This window comes from Echinops telfairi, unplaced genomic scaffold (genome assembly GCF_000313985.2).
Source record: "Echinops telfairi isolate 266 unplaced genomic scaffold, ASM31398v2 ScPeMD7_7458;HRSCAF=8496, whole genome shotgun sequence".
NCBI classification, from domain to species: domain Eukaryota; kingdom Metazoa; phylum Chordata; class Mammalia; order Afrosoricida; family Tenrecidae; genus Echinops; species Echinops telfairi.
Genome location: NW_022111358.1, coordinates 32406673 through 32423963, shown reverse-complemented (window position 1 = coordinate 32423963; position 17291 = coordinate 32406673). Strand labels below are relative to the sequence as shown.

Below are 17291 nucleotides of genomic sequence, written 5' to 3'. Positions count from 1 at the left end.
ATGTATGGATTGTGGTAAGAGCCCCCAATATAAGTATTTAATAAAAACAATTCATTCATTCATTATTTTTTAAAAGCTGAGTATCACTGCATTTGTTTCTGTAGACAACCGGCCTAAGTAGGCTGAAAGATGTTTGAAACATGTTCCTGACTGGGGTATGGAGACAGAAACTGAGAGGTGGTGACATCCCCGCCCCCCTCAGGAACAGTTTGGATCCGGGCAACAGAAGTTTGTTACTTACTAGTTCACCTGCATCATTCAGCGCATTTTCAGAGTGTATTCATCTTCTATTGAATTTTTAAGAAGAAGAAGATAGGGGAGGGAGGGGATAAATGAGGACCTGATACCAAGGGCTCAAATAGAAACAAAATGCTTTGAAAATGATGATGGCAACATATGTACAAATGTGCTTGACGCAATGGAGGGATGTATGGATTGTGATAAGAGCTGTATGAGCCCCCGATAAAATGATTTAATAAAAACTTTTTGAAGCCAGTTACCCACCATACCTCAGGAAACGTGGAAACTCTCCTCTCCCTTTTCCTCTAACAGCAAGCTCCCAGGAAGAGCATTTACTCAGGCTTGCCCTCGAAATAGCTACAGATAATCTGGTAAAATGAGTCTACCTTGACCACTAGTAATATAATATTTAAGGGGCCTCACCCCTGTGTCAGTGAAAGTATGACTGTGTAAATATCAATCAATATTTTGTTTTTGTTTTTCTCAATTCCTAGATCTTCTCTATTTAAGTTCCTTTTTAAAATTCTTTGCTACAGTATTTGGTAAAATTTTTAAAATGCTGCTTAATTCTGGATCGTTTTGTTCCTTCAATATGCTCTTTAATTTCAATATAAACTCCAGTTTGCTCTTTGAAAAGGGAGCTTCAAAAGTTCATGGGAAAAATGGAATTGAAAGATCATGGAATTAAAAAAAAATCATGGAATTTTACTATAAACATTTTGAAGTACTATTAGATATTCGAATAGGGGTGATGTGCTGCACTGTGGAATGCAATTTCCTATCATTAAACATTTGCAATTTTAAATAAAGAAGGAAAAACTCCTTCTTTTCACTGTACACCAGGTACACCGTACAGCAAGGTAGGATTCTCTGGCTTGTTGTGTGCTAAAAACAGCCCAATGACCACTCGCTCACTGCCACTGAGTCAAGTATGACTACAGGGACCCTGTAAGATACAGGAGAACTGGAAACCTTTGCGTTTTCAATACTTTAAATCTGTATAGGAGCAGACAGCCTCATCTTTCTCCCACCGAGTAACTGGTGGGTTTGAACCAGTGACTTTGCAGTTAGCAACTCAATGCATAGTTCACTATGCCACCACAAGACCTAAATCAACTCGCGATGGCAATGATTTTTTTTTTCAAGTAGCCTAGTTCATTCCCAGAAGCTTGGCAAGTAGATTTCATGGAATGACTTAAAACCAAAAATCAGATGACTCTCAAGGAAGATTGAGGCATTTCCTTACGGAAGTGAAAGGACAAGTGAAATTGCCTGTGCCCTCTTGAAATCCAGTGACAGTGAGTTTCACTTTCTCACAGCAGTTGCCCAAAAAGGACCTTCTCTTCTGGGAATACAGCGGAGCCCATACTCAAGTGGAAAAGTAGAAGAGGGGAACCAAGCTCTAAAGAAGCAGCTCAGCAAGTCGCTGTGTCGAGAACATAGGTCGCCATAGACTGATGTTTTGCCGTTAGCTTTATGAGTCCATGTAGCCTCCTGGAATCCTGGTGGGTTACGACTTGGGCTGCCAAGCACAAGGTCAGCAGTTCAAAACCATCAGCATTTCCTTAGGAGAAAGATGAGGCTTTCTACTTCCTAAAGGTTTATCGTCTCAGAAACCCACCAGGGTAGTTCTGCTCTGTCCTACAGGGTCCCTGTGGGTCAGAGTTGACTCTGGCCATGAGCAAGTACAGCCTCCAGGGAAAAACGGAAATTAAGCCCTTTTGAGCTAATGTACAGATAATCATACTTGATCATTTTCCAACCTTGTGTGCCCTCTATCCAGTTTTGAAATATACTTGTGATGAACTATTTGCTTTCTTTAACCTCTGTTCTTTTACTTTTCTTTTTAGAGAGTCTCTATGAGCTGATTTTGCAAAATTGGATGCCCATGCCTCACATGACAAAATGAGCCAACGCACCCACCAATGGTTGCCCAACCTCAATTCTTTCTAAGCTTCACAAGGTGTTTGTTTGAGACAAAATTTTCTGTTAGAAGTCATTGAATGCTGCTTCCAACCTGCAGATCTGATCCTTCTCTGCACAACCCACCCAGCTGAGAAGCTCCAATGAATGAAACCATGTCTTCAACATACCAGGACCAAGCTATGCTCACACTCGGTTAAAACTAAAACCCCCTCCCAAGACCAAAAGGGATCCCAGAAGCAGTGGCTGACTTCTTCTGTACCTTCAGGATGGTTAAGCTTCTGTAATTCTTCTTTATTGCTTTTCACTTTCTTTCCACCAAAGACCAATCCAGGTGCTTTTTCATCACATCTCTCCTGTATTTCGAAGTGAAACATGGTAGATAGACTCGCCCAGGATGTCTTAAACATCACCATTGTTTGTGTACAAGATGGCCTTCAAGTCAATTCTGCCATGTGGTCTTGCCAAAGGGGTCTGTACCCTTCTTGAAGCTCTTTGGAATTATACTGTCTTTATAAATTTTTTTAAAAGAATTACACTATTTGGAGCTTTATAACAGTGAGGGCTCTGTGGTCTACATGAAGCCCTGGTGACCTAGTGGTCACACATTGAGCTCCTAACCAAAAGGTCAGCAGTTCAAAGCCACTCCATGGGGGAAGATGAGGCTTTCTACCCCTACCAAGAGTTACAGTCTCAGAAACCCCGTGGGGCAGTTTTACTCTGTCCTGCAGGGTTGCTGTGAGTTGGAATTGACTCCGTGGCAGTGAGCTTGGCTTTTTGTTTTAATAGCCTGCATAAAAACCACAGCTGTTTGCACTTCAGACAGTACACGTTGCTCGTGCCCCAGATTGTGTCTCTTTTCTCCAAGTCCATTGTATTACTTATTTGAGTATTAATAAGCAAGTGCAGTGCGGTTTTATGGGTAGGGTTGCTTATAGTCGTGCTCACACTAAGCTTCCTCTGATGGGTTACAAGATGGGCTGCTAACTCCAAGGCCAGCAGTTTGAAACCAGCAGAAAGATGAGAAGACAGACAGGGCATCCGCTATTAAAGGATAGAGCGTCAAGGGTCTTGAAGGCTTGAAGTTAAACAAGCAGCCAAGTTATTCCCCAGGTTGTCCCCTCATACTATGTGCCAAACCTAAGGTACTGTTTGCAAACACATGGCCACTGACGATACACTTGGAGGTCAACTGCTAACAAGCTATCTGTCTGAAGGTTGTCAGCCATCTAAAGCAATCAGGCCCTTTGTCTGTCCCACCCTAAATAGGGCTCAGGATAATGGGTTGTTCCCCTGAAGGAGAACTGAAACACCTAAGGCAAGCCAACTCAAGGACGACCAAAGTTAGGCTGCCATCTTGACTCTAGAGCCTGCCTATCTTGTCACGAGTATGCCTATTGTACAGTCCCTCCCTGTTACGCATGTGGTTACCTGTACATAGGGGGACTGGCACACCCCTAGAGTGTATATAAGCCTTGGATGGAAATATATTTGCTCTCTCTATGTGGATCTGGCTCCTGAAGTCATGCTGATCCTGAAGGTGAGCACTTGCATGCTTTATCTTGTCTGATGTCTCACTCATTTGACCCCTCAATTATACAACCGCCCCTTGGACCCGTTTGACTGTGGAGGCTGGTACCCCACACAGCTATCTAGCAGGGAAGCAACAAAGCCCACATGGAAAAAGCACACCAGCCTGTGTGATCATGAGGTGTTGGTGGGAATAGGTATCAGAAATTCAAAAACAAGCAATCAGATTGACGTGAAGGAGCATAGACAAAGTGGAGACCCAAAACCCACCTGTAAGGTAATTGGACAGTCCCTCAACGAAGGGCCACACAGAAGGGATGATATATCCAGGGTGTAATATAGCACTGATGAAACTGTCCTTAGAGTTCTTCATTACTTCCTCCCCTTACTATTATAGTCTTAGTTTTCCCTCGTTAATCTTGTTAGATCTGCGTATATTCATTTGTATAATTAAGATCATTCAATGAATGACACCCAAGATAGATAAACCCTACAGAAACAGTAATGGGGGAAATGATTCCCTGAGGGTACAGGAAGAAAGGGGGAGGAAGGAGGCAAGGGGGGAACCAATAGCAACGATGACTGTATAACCCCACTCAAGGGGAACGAATAACAGAATTGTAGGTGAACAGGTACACTGGATGGTGAAGATATGGCAATCTATATTACAAACACACACACATACATATATATTATTATTATTCTATTGTAAGGGTTCCCGGGAGGAGTGGGAGGGGAGAAAGGGGAGCTGATATCAAAGAGTTCAAGAAGAAAATGTTTTGAAACTGAAATTACTGTACAATCATGCTTGACCTAATTGAATTATGGATTGTTATAACATCTGTATGAGCTCTCAATAAAATGATTTTAAAAAATAAAGAAAGATGGGGCCTTCTCCTCCCATAAAGAGATACAGTCTAAGAGTTGTATGAGCCCCTAATAAAATGTTTAAAAAAAATAAGAGAGATACAGTCTTGGAAACTCATAGGGCAGTTCTAATGGTCATTATGAGTCAAAATAGACTCAATGGTAGTGAGGTTGGTTTTTATTTTGCAACCTAATAGTAAATTCTATATTCCTGCCAACTCGACAGAGGGGCTTTGTTCTCTTTGGGGATTGGCCATGACTCCCCCAAAACGTGCACCCCAGAATGAAAGGATGTAAAATCCATTTATCCTGATCATAAGTGGGATTCTATTAAGACAGCCTGTGTTGTTCTCCAACTCCACACTGGTGCCAGCCTTTAAAAAAACTCTTTTTCTTGGAGTTAGTGATCCGGCTATGCTGCTCCAGCACAGAAACCCTTATTTGGGGTAAAGTGCGGAGGTCACTTTCCTTTTAGGACTGTGATGGAGCATAGGACTCCAGCTGAGATCTGAGGAGCTTAGGACCAAGAACTGAGCTGTTCCCCAGGTAACCCTGTATGATGAGGACCTGCAGGTAGCAGTATCCACCTCATTACCGGCTCAAACGCAAGCCCTATTCTGTCCTAGAGCTGCCTGGGTAAGGGACCCAAGGCACAGGCCATGTCAGGACCTCACTGCAGCTGTCGCTTTTTGGTATTTTGTTTTGAGGCTATGTGAAAGAGAAATGTCAGCTTCTATGAAGGAACGAAAAGAACTAGTGAGCAGACCCTTGGGGTTTATGGTGTAGTCATAACATGTTTTTCCTTCCAGTCCCCGGGGGGTGAAGGCTCCCCAGCTGGGCGGGGCTGATGCCCTGGGGGGCGGGGGGAGCAAAAGTGTAGAGGACGCCTTATTGGTCCCATTTACAAGTGGGCAGCCAGTGGCTGAGGAAGATGAAGAGACGGCCCCAAGGGGGTGCCGATGGTGCTGAGGCCGGGCGAGGTCTGGAAGGAGAAGGCAGGATCTGACCCGGGGCCCCGGGGGAAGAAGCAGGCGTCCAGCTGCAAGCCCCTGGTCCTGAGCCTCCAGGGCAAACTTCTGTTCCCGCGACCAAGAACCGCCGGCACCGCGAGAGCGGCTAGCCCCGCCCCATGACGCTGCGAGCTCCGCGATTGGCTCTGCGCGGATAAAGGCGGGGCCAGCCAACCCAGCCAACGAGCTAGCGTCCGGCGCCGCTGGCTCGCTTCCTGTTGTCAGTGGCTGAGGGGCCGCAGCTTCCGGCTGGAGGCCGAGGTGCTGCAGTGGTCGGGAGTGTCCCCTGCTGCCTCCCCACTCTCCCTTCGGTGAGTCAGGGGTCGCTGGGCGAGGAGGGCAGCTGAGGGGCGGCGGGGCCGAGGAGAGAACGGGCGACGGGCCTTCAGCTCGCCGGAATCCCGAACCCCGGGCGGCCTTGAGCCTGCCCGACGCCAGAGCCCCCAACCCTTCCCGGCCGGTACCCCGCACCCGGTCCCGGCCCAGCCCGCCCCACTTCTACCACAGCCGGTATTGCCATGGCAGGCCTGTGCCCCCCTGCCACCCCACTCCGACCCCGTCCCTTCATCATCCTGTGTCAACGCAGCGTCACCCCGACCCTACTCTAGCCCGGCTCCCAGCCACATCCCTCTGCGCCCCCCACCCCATGTCATCCTCACCTCGCCACCCCTCTCCCTCCTCTGGTTTCTCCTTTGCTGCCTCAACCTTCTTTCTCAGCCTCCCACACCCCATCTCAGCCGCCAGAGGTCTGCTTACCTGAAGCACCTCAGCTGGCTCCTACTCTCATTAAACAGCCACCCCCAAAGTTCAGCTCTCCTCATTTTTCCTGAGAGGGCTGATCCTCGCCCTATCCCAGGTTTTGCCCTTACAGGTTTGTCCCCTAATTCCTTAGCCCCCCATATACTTCTTCCATTTTATAATTCCAGTCATCGTTCTACCTGCTGACATCTTAAAAGACACCCCATTTCACCCCATTAGTCTTTGCTAAACTGCTCTAAGCTCCTAACTGCCCCAATTCCTGCTAACCGTCAGACTGCCATCTCAAAAACCAAGTCTGCTCTCTCTCACCTCTGCTCCCCCCACACCAATGCTGCGCACCCATTCTTCTCTTGACATAGCCTGCATTCAACCACATCCTCTTCCAAGCTCCCCAGCTGCTCCCCAGCAGCCAAATCCAGGTGCTTGCTCAGAGCCAGAGAGTTGGAGACAGACTCTCAGAGGGTGAATACGTGTCAAGGTTTTGCTCCATGCCTGAGCCTCTGTACTCATTCCCAGGGTAGAGTGTCAAGCCTTCATGTTATATGCCGTCTGCTGGAATGGTAGGCAGCATGATCCCAGTATTTAAGCTGAGGGACGGTCATTCTTCCAATTCAGTAGACCCAGGGCAGCAGAGCCCTCGCTTCCTTTTGGCAGGTGTTCTGGCCTTGCGGACCTCAGAGTGTCACAGAGTGAGGAATGTCATGGTCACAGAACCCAGTGTTTTTACCAGCCAGGGCTGATTCCCAGTCAGTGCCAACACTCTTAACACAGGGTGGGATGCTACAGGTTGTGAAGAGTGTAGGTGAGTGGGTCTTCAGAGGCCAGGGCCTAGGTGGATACAGAAGTGGCTGAATCGCCACTTTTCTCCTGCAGGTGTTAGCTCATTGGGCTCTGACAGTTTTAGACAACTCATGAGCACAGGGAGCCAGGCAATGCTGAGGCATCCAGGTCCCATGATTGGCACTTGTCCTCTGGGACTTTGTGGTGCTCACCCTCTCCAAATTCTGGTGGCCTGGTTTTAAAAAGGGTTGGCCATCCTCATTTGAAAGGGCCCCCAAGAGAGCCCATCATCCTTGCTGACCATCCCATCCTTCTGGGCTCATTCCTGTGAAAGCTGAACGTGGTTGGACTTTAGTTTCCCTCCCTTAAGGTGCAACATGGTCGAACGGATTTCAGCCTCATCCACAGGAGCATAACAATGACGCCACCGCTTACCAGCTGTGTACCTTACCTTCTCACAGTCTGTGAAATGGAAGCAATGTAATAACACCTGCCCTGTGCCTTGTTTTAATCTCATTGTCAGTTCACTCAGAAGGGGTTTTGGAGCACCGCTGAGTGTCAGGCACTGTTCTAGTCACAGGAAATGCAATGGTGAGTGAGTCAGGCCGAGTTCCTGTTTTCATGGACGCTACGGTAGTCCCTGACTTACGAAAGTGTTCTGTTCCGAGGACTGTCTTTAAGTTGGTTCTGATGGAAGTTGGGTATCATTTTTCTTTTACATTTTTCCTGCCTTTTATGACCAATCTCTGTAAGTCCAATCTTCTATTGTCTTTTGGGACTGACATGGGACTGATCACATTGGCAAACTACATGTTGCAATATTGTATGTAGTTCATACTAATGATAAGATGCCCACATACACAGAAACGAGCAGGCTAAGTGCAGCTCTACTTGGCTTGGACTCATCCTAAGTTGGGGACTACCTGTATTCAGAATTTGGTCCCAGCTAGAATCCTAAGAGAAGTGGATACAGTGTATGGGGGAGATGCGGGTTATTGGAGGGAAGGAGGGCAGAGTGAAAGCTAACGCTTTGCTCACCAACTTCACAGTTCTTCCTGGCCCACTAGCCCTTAGTTTGAGATTCACAGGCTTCTAGATATTTCTCACCCACCAGCTGACACCTAATTGCTTCTGAATCCACCCTCATTCCTATCTCTTACACGACAATTGTCCAGAAAGCCAAGTTGCATTTCTTCAAGTGGAAGGTAGGTGCTGTTTACTTATTCATCCCTCACATGTCTTGACAGATCAGCTGCCTTTCTGAATCAGATGAGAATTTTGTCATTCTTTTCTTACTGGAAAAAAAAAAAAACGTGACTCATCTGTTGGTACAGCAGCTGGATGGCTTGTGCCAGGCCATTCTGAACAGCCAGGTACGTGATCTGCTTCCACCAGCACAGGGACGGCGGTGGGAGTGGTTGAGCAGTGTAAAGAGAAGAGGTTGCCGTTTTCTGGTGGATGGAATACTTTGAAAGCAGTGAAGCCAAGTAGCCACTTGCTCCTTTGATGTAAGTCTTCATCACAGCCATTCCTCTGTTTTCCTTCATCCTTGGTCTCTGGAGGAAGTAAAATTGGACTGTGTAGAAAGCAAGGGCATCTAATGAAAACGGGCAGGACAGTCCCTTCCCTATGCTGGGACGGTGAGAAGGGCAGCCCTGGGGCTTGGGTACTGTGGCTCAGGTGGTTGGCGTTACAGATCTCACCGGCAAGATGGTTAGTGGTTTTAGACCTTGAGTGGGGGGTGGGGGGAGGGCCGGGAGGCACTTCTGTTTATCTCCTTAAAAGATCTGTAAGTGATGGTTGTCTGAAACTCTAAGCCAGAGACCCGAGACAGTTTGATCTGGTGGAAAGGCATTGGGCTTAGGAGGAAGCCAAAGAATTCCATCTCAGGCCTGAGGCCCCCTGTTATAAAGCCTCAGCTTTCTCTCCTGTGCACTGCGGGGATCATCATTCTTCTCTCAGGATTGTTGTAAGGATGAAATGAAACCAGAGACAGGTCTGAAAAGCTTGATTGAGCTCACTCTGCAGAGCTGTGTAAGGCTAAGCCAGTGCCTCGGGGTGGAAGTGACTTGGAGACTGTAAAAGGGCAGCGTTCACTGTGATCTTTTGCAAGCATTTTATGGTGTTGCCCAAGTTCTTCCGACTTTGGGGCTCTTTGGAACTGTGCGTCTCTTGAATTGGTACTTGTAGATTGAAAAAACAAAAAACAAAAAAAACAAGCTGAGGATGGGAAGTGAAACCAGTCTCACGCGATGTTAGACTTGGGAACTGGATCGCAGGGTCCTGGAGCTTTGAGCCAGCAGTCAAGAGAAGAGGCCCAAAGCTCCATCCTGGCTCCGCTAGCAGTTTCTTGTGCTGTAGGCAGCCAGATACCTGCCTTTTTTTAAAACTTTGCTTTTTTTTAAACTTTGCTGAGGTCTGATGGCACAGGTGTGGGTGGGTAGGGTGACTTGGCTTCTTCACTGAAAAGTGGGTCCTGAACTGTAGCTTGAACCCCAAAGTCTCAGGCCTGTTTTTGTGGGTTGTCAAGTGGCAGGCTCTACTCAGGGATTCCTCTGAGCTACTGTCAAACATCTCTTGGCTTTGTGACACAGTTTTGGGAGCCAGTTACTTACTTGTCTGACCACTGAGTTTCGGTTCAATTTGATTTAGGATTACTTGACTGGGGCGCCCACTTACTGACACCTTCCCCTGCCTCTGCCCCCAAGAATACACTTATTATTCCGTTCTTATTGATGCTGAGAATATACACAGCGAAATATATACCAAGTCTACAGTTTCCACATAGACAGTGCATTGGCATTGGTTATATTTTTCAAGTTGTACACCCATTCTCACCCTTCTTTTCTGAATTGTTCTCCCCCCATTAACAGATTATCTCTGCCCCCTAAGTTTCCTATCTAATATTTCAAGTTGCTGTTATTGGTTTGATTTGGTCCAATATTGATATTTCTGAAAAAAACACAGTGCTTAAGGTGACATTCTTTACTAGTTAAGCTAAACTGTTGTTTGGTTGAAAGAAGACCTCTGGGGATATTTTTGCTTTAATGCTCAAAGTTTATGTCAGAGAAGACAGTTTCTGGGGTTAAAAATCCTCTTAATATTCTTAGTTAATTGATTACTGAACCCTCAGCGAACTCAGACCTATTCATATCCTCAGGGCCTTGGAGTGGGGAGGGGGAGGGACAATTTTGGAAATTGAAGGTTTGTCTAGAACAGTGGTTCTAAACCAGCAGTTCTCAACCTGTGGGTCGCGACCCCTTTGGGGGTCGAACAACCCTTTCACAGGGGTTGCCCGATTTATAACGGTAGCAAAATTACAGTGATGAAGTAGCAATGAAAATAATTTTATGGTTGGCGGGTCACCACAACACGAGGAACTGTATTAAAGGGTCACAGCAGTAGGAAGGTTTAACCTCATATTGTGGTGACCCCCAACCATAAAATTATTTTCGTTGCTACTTCATCACTGTCATTTTGCTACTGTTATGAATCAGCCGAGCCCTGTGAAAGGGTCATTCGACCCCAAACGGGGTTGCGACCCACAGGTGGAGAACCACTGGTCTAGGGTCTTAAGAGAACCTGGATTGCCTCTTGTTAAAAATGTAAGTTCCCAGAGTAACTCTGGAAATTTGTATAACAGCATATATTGATTGTGAGCAGATACAGCGTTGGTCACTTAGCTGCTGCTTGTTAGGCTGGAATCCACAAGGTTGGCAGTTTGAAGCCGCCAGCCACCTGGGGGAGAAAACTCTCTGCCTTATACAGTCGCTGTGAGTTGGCATCATCTTGATGGTAGTGAGTTTTTTGTATTTTGTCGGGTTTTTAAAAAATTTTTTAGAAACTCTCTTGAGTTAGGCGGCGTCAAACAGTATTGGGAAGGCACAACCTCACTGAAATGGAGGCTCATAAAAGCACGCTATATATGAAGGGGCTTCAAAAAGTTCGTGGAAAAATGAAGTGGAAGGGTAATAGAATTTTCCTACAAACTTTCGGAGGCCTCCCAGCTAGGTGGGGACTGTGCCAGGCGTGTCCCACGGTCCTTCCATGTTGGTGGCTCAGGAGATGAGTCAGCACATGCGAGATTTCAGGGCCAGTGAGGTGGAACAGCAGTCACTAAGAAGGTGCAATAGCACCCCAAACGTAGCCAGACTCTGGGATTCCCAAGGCATCAAACTGGTTCATACCAGATTGACCCCCTGCTGAGAATCCTCGGCCTTTCCACCCTCCAGACCCATTGCCATGGAGTTAATTCTGACTCCTAGGGACCCATAGGACAGAGTAGAAGGGCCTTGGGGGCTTCCAAGGCCAGAGCAAAGAGCCTCATCTTTTTCCTGAAGAGCAGCTGGTGGGTTCTTACTGCTGACTTTGTGGTTCCAGCCCGACAGGTAACCTGCTACATTACTAGGGCTCTTTAGGCAAAGGATCTCTTCCAAACTGCGCTGGTGGTGCTGTGGCTTGGGCATTGGGCTGCTAAGCTGATGGATTCTGCACAGGCGAGAGAGGAGACTGTCACCGCCTGGAGACCGTGTATTGTTGCTGTGAGTCGGACTCGGCTCCAGGGCTGCTTTTGGCAGTTACTTACTAGGCTGTTGTTTGATCTAAAGGTGCGACAGGAAGACAGACCAGTTCCTTAAAGACTCAGGGCTCCAGGGGACACCTAAGGACAAATGGGCTGGTGGTGGGTCACCCTAACTGCATGAACCCAGAAATCTGGATTCTAGAAGAATTGACATTGTGTCTCAGCTCATGGGGAAGTTTCCTCTGGGCTGGACATGGATAGCCTTGAGGGAGCCCAGCTTGCTCCAGTGATGACTTTGGGCTGGCCTCTGTTGTTGGGCCACAGCACACACATCCTTCCCCACCGTCCGATCACCAAGACTGGTGTTTGTCCCCAGGAGAGAGCCGCGGGAGTCCTCTGTGCTTTGTCCACTCTGGAGAGCTGTGCAAAGATAAACCCCTATCTAGTACCTGGGGGAGGGGGCAGGGGTGCTGGCCTGATCGGAGGTTTTCTAAGGACAAAAGCCACCTCTAGTCTTGCTGTGGGGATGGACACTGTGAAGAGTGTGGCAGTCAGACAGGGACTGTGTTGAGAGAGTGCATTTTTGCAGCTCTCCAAGGGGCCTTGACCAGAACTGAGTCTGCAAGCTGAGTGCTGGGCATGTCCCTCCCTCCGTGGGTCTTGCACAAAGAGGGCCGCTCTGGGTCCTGTTTGCCCTTGAGAGGATCAGCATCTTCTACCCTCTGGGTCCGCCCTGTGGCTCTCCTTCTAAACTCCCTGCTCTGCCGCTCTCCTGTAACCCTCTCTGGCCAGGCTGGACTTCGTGTTGCCCTGCACCCTCTCCCTGCTGGGCCTCCTTGAGGCCTCCTTCCTAGCTGGGGTGGGGGTGAGGGAGGGCACAAGTGGTGGTTATCCCACTTAAGGAGTCAGGGGATCTTGACCATGGTCAGCTTGAATTCCTTAGCTATCTGATCAATAGAACAAAGCCACCCGAGGTACTTGGCATGCTCCTGTAGACGATGGCGTTCTTTGTGTGTTTGAGTGGCCACATCTGGGGTTATAGGAACCATCTACTGAGCACTTGATATATACTATGCCCTGTGGTCAGGGCTTTGCACAAGGTTGCCAATGTCTATCAGAGGGGTCTGATAACCCTGCCCAAGTATGCCTAGCTAGTTGGAGAGAGAGGAACGGATTCGCACCCTTACTGCCCCTACATTTGGCTGTGTCCCTGTGCTGCTAAAGCCTCCGAGCCTGGAGGAAACACAGACATGTAGCAGGAGAGGCCTTCCCTTTGGAAGCTGTATCAGTTATACTCTGGATGCTGAAGTGAGAGGCCTTGGGCTGGGGCCAGAGTTGGGGGTGCTGTCCCGGTGGATCCATGGCATCTTCAGCAAACCCCTTACGCCCTCCTTTTTGTACCTAAACCAGCCTGTCATTCTCTGCCCCCCTCCTCCCAGCCTTCTTCCCACGGACACTTCGATCCCCAGGGTTTGGTGCAAGGGGCCCTCCACCAGCGTGTACTGCACTCCTCACCGCCAGGCCAGAGCCCTCTGCTGGTTCCCTTCCTGTTTCCACTTCCTTAGAATCCACTCTCTGCTTTCTGATTTGTATTCAGAAGACCTTGTAGTTGACTTTTAAATAGGCTGGGGACGCTGGCTGGGAAGGGTCCTGGCCTGGGAGCTTGCTCACCTGGCCCCCTCTCTCGGCAGGTGTCATGTGACTGGCAGCTGCTGCACGTGTGGAGATGCTCTCAGTGGTGGAGAATGGACTGGACCCCCGGGCTGCCATCCCGGTAGGTGGGCAGGGGGGGTCAGGGTGGTGAAGGAGAAACTACTGCTATCTCATGGGCTTCAGCCTGGAGCTCCAGAACAGTTTTAGCAGAAGCAGGGCTCTGAGGAGATGCTGCCCTTTCTCAGGCATCTTATTGGAGTAGGCAACCAAACTGGAGTGAAGCTAGGCCACCTGTCACCTGGGTAGTCAGTGGCATGTATACTTGTTGCTCTAAAGGCCTGTGTTATGTATGTGTGGCCCTGCCTAGGTCATCAAGAAGAAGCTGGTGGGGTCAGTGAAGGCACTGCAGAAGCAGTACGTGTCCTCCGACACAGTGGTCACCAGTGAGGATGGGGATGCCAACACCATGTGCAGCGCCCTGGAGGCTGTGCTCATCCACGGCCTGCACGCCAAGCACATCCGTGCGGAGGCCGGAGGAAAGAGGAAGAAAAGTGCCCACCAGAAGCCGCTGCCTCAGCCCGTCTTCTGGCCCCTCCTGAAAGCCGTGACCCACAAGTGAGCTCAACCTGGGGGGGCTCTGCCTCGAGCAATGTAGGGCACTTGGTTCCTCCTCTTCCGCTGTGAGGAAAACTCACGGCGCCTCTCTGGGTTCTAGGATAGAGACAGTAGGGTTTATCCTGGGGTGCCCTTAGGGTCTGCACCCCTCGGGATGATGTGGGGCTGCCTTGTGTTGCAGGGTGGTTTCTAGTCAGAGCACCCTCCTCTACTGATCTCAGGGTGCCACACAAATATTTTGTATGTTTGCCACGGCTGAAAAACTTAGCAAACCCCGCTTTAGATGGCAGTTGGCAAGCCAGGGCTCACGGGCCACCCCTGCTTTTTTAAAACGAAGCTCATTGGAACATCGCCACGGCCGTTCGTACACATGCTGCCTGCGACTCTTTCTCCCCAACCTTTGCAGAGCTGAGCAGTTGCAACCAAGGTTGGTGTGACCCATTAACCCGAAAATACAAGGGAGCGGCCCAAAGTTCAGGGAAACAATCCATCATTTTATCATTCCGTTTTCGCACAGGATTTGTGAAGCCCCTCGTATTTACTTTCTGGCCCTTTATGAAGTCAGATTGCCAACTCTGCCTTAGAATGTTCCAGCGTCTGTGCGTTAAATGTTAGACATAGTGGTCACCTCCAGATCCTTGGTTTTGCTCCCCAGTTTCAATATTAAACGGGAAATTCCAGGCACAAACACTTTGTAAGTTTTGAATTGTGCACTGGGCTGAGTAGCGCGATAAAGTCTCCCACAACCCCACTCGGGTGGTGAATCAGCCCTTGGTCCAGCATCTCCCTGGTCTGCACCGCTGGCCCCTTTGCCACTCTACAGCTGTCACAGGGTCACAGGGCCTGGGTTCAACTGACCTTGCTTTACTTGGTAATTGTCCTCTCTTATTGCTAGTTATTATTGTTAATCTCCTCCTGTGCCTGTTTCATACACTACACCCTGTCATAGGTATGTATAGGGGAAAGCATAGCATGCGTGGGGTCCATGGTTTCCATCATTTCAGGCAACCAGTGGGGGCCTTGACATATACCCCTCGTGGATAAGGCGGACTAATGCCCTTGTAAGTACGGGTGGGGTATTGAAGGAGTGGAATGCAGGTAGAACAACTGGATGTCCACTTGAGAGACACTTATCTTTGGACCCTGCCCCTAACTGGCCATGCGCTTCTAAGGGCTATTAGATGCCACCTGCAGGCTCACATGCCTTGTCAGTCGCAGGTCTTCCTTGCCATGCCTGCTGCCACTGTCCTGGCTCAGATTCTTGCCTCTCTCCTGGCTGACAGTGAGTGTCCCATTGCGCCCGATCTCACTTGATCTTTCACTAAGTCTGTCAGTGGGGCCGCGTTTTCTGAGCTTGAGCTAATGGGAAAAGACTGTGGTCAGCCAGCCCAAGAAAGAGACCATGCACTGGGGACTTGGGTAGCTGAGAGGAGAGATTTTACCTCAAACCCAGGGATTCGGGAACTGACATTGGCTGATTTTTCTGTTCAGAGAAATCCACCCTGGAAATCTACAAACTTTCCTGCAGCCCCCAAACCCCTCAAACCCGGTAGCCCATAAACCCACTGCTGTTGAGTGCATTCTGACTCATCTCGACCCTCTAGCATGGAGTGGAACTGCTCCTTAAGATCGCCCAGACTCTAAATCTTTATGGGATCAGACAGCCTTGTATTTCTTGAGAGGAGCAGGTAGTGGGTTTGAACCACCAACCTCGAGGTTAGCAACCCAAAGCTTAAACCATTGTACCACCAGGGATCCTCTATAGTTCATAGGCTTCCAGATACCACCTGGGGCTGCCAGCCCCCTTGAGTCTGTTTTACTAGGTTGGGGCCTCAGAACCCATCCTGATCAAGTTCCAAGGTGGTTCTGCTTGGGGAACCATTACCCCATTTTGCCTTATCCCTTTGATACTCAAGCCCCTCTTCTACTGGCTTTGCAACTGAACCACCTCCCAGGACTGTAATCAGAGTGCTCATCACTCTTATTACACTCCTACCCTTTGATGCCTTTTCTCTCACAGTCTCTCTCTACATTGAGGCATGAGAAGGCATAGTGGTTATGCATTGGGCTGCTAACTGAAAGGTCAGCAGTTTGAAACCACCATCCACGCCACGGGAGAAAGGCTTTTCTTTTTTTAAAGTCTCAGAAATTCATGGGGGCAGTTCTACCCTGTCCTATAGGGTTGCTCTGAGTTGGCATTGACTGAATAGCAGTGAGGATTTTTTGATGTCTATTTGCAATCACCGTTCTGGGTTACTGCTCACCAGTAAAGATTATATCACCGGGGCTCGAGGCAGTTCCTTGAACCAAGTCTGCTTTCCCCTTCCCAGGCACATCGTCTCTGAACTGGAGCACCTGATCTTTGTCAACACAGACGTGGGCCGCTGCCGGGCATGGCTCCGCCTGGCCCTCAATGACGGCCTGATGGAGTGCTACCTGAAGCTGCTGCTCCAGGAGCGGGCGCGGCTGTGTGAGTACTACCAGCCCACAGCCCTGCTGCGGGACGCCGAGGAGGGCGAGTTTCTCCTCAGCTTCCTGCAGGGACTGACATCGTTGTCCTTCGAACTCTCATACAAGTCTGCCATCCTAAACGAGTGGACGCTCACCCCATTGGCCCTCTCCGGGCTGTGCCCGCTTTCTGAGCTCGACCCTCTCACTACCTCTGGGGTGGAACTCCAGCGGGAGGAGTCTCTGGATTCCATATCCCATTCCTCGGGCTCAGAAGACATTGAAGTCCAGCACTCCGGCCATAAGATTCATCAGAACAGGAAGCTCACTGCTTCGTCCCTCAGCCTGGACACGGCCAGTTCATCGCAGCTCTCCTGCAGCCTGAACTCCGATAGCTGCCTCCTCCAAGAGAATGGCTCCAAGAGTCCAGAGCGCGCTGAGGAGCCCATGTCCTACGACTCGGACCTGGGGACGGCAAATGCTGAGGATTCAGACCAGTCTCTGCAAGAGTGAGTTCCCCTTCTTCCCCTGCCCCCTCTTCTTCCCTCTTGCCCTTTCCTTCCTTGCATCCACACGGAAGCCATGATGGTTCCTGAGCACTGAACTTCATTAGCGTAGACAGAAAGACAAAGGAGATAGATACCACCTCCTTCTTCAGCGGCTGAAGCTGCCCGGAGCTGTTGCTAGAAGCAACTGGAGGACAGTGAAAAGACGAGTTGGGGCTCAGAGCTCATTTGAGGGCCAGCTCTGACATCTTCCTCACCCTAACCACCCAGAATCAGAGCAGCTCGCATGGCCTTCTAGATTGCCGAACTGCCCCCGACCCCATGACACCGCACTTCTGGCTTGCTGCTTTTACAGTGAGGCATAGTTTCTGCCTCCTTTCACCCTGATTTCTGATCTGCTGGCTCCCACTGTCTCTTTGATTTTGTTTTTAACTTTTT

The 17291-nt window shown here is 49.2% G+C and overlaps 1 protein-coding gene across 3 annotated transcripts in view; it reads left to right on the top strand.

Moving 5' to 3' along the window:
• Positions 1–5802: 5802 nt before the first annotated feature.
• PLEKHM1 (pleckstrin homology and RUN domain containing M1) overlaps positions 5803–17291 on the top strand; it is a 55568-nt gene continuing 44079 nt past the window's right edge. The window contains exons 1-5 of one of the 3 annotated variants that reach the window (XM_045299724.1): positions 5803–5881; positions 8357–8482; positions 13323–13405; positions 13652–13899; positions 16230–16856. In XM_045299724.1, coding sequence (XP_045155659.1) covers positions 13358–13405; positions 13652–13899; positions 16230–16856 — 923 coding nt within the window. In that variant the 5' untranslated portion in view covers positions 5803–5881; positions 8357–8482; positions 13323–13357. The other 2 variants (XM_045299725.1, XM_004707523.2) reach the window with 2 other exon arrangements.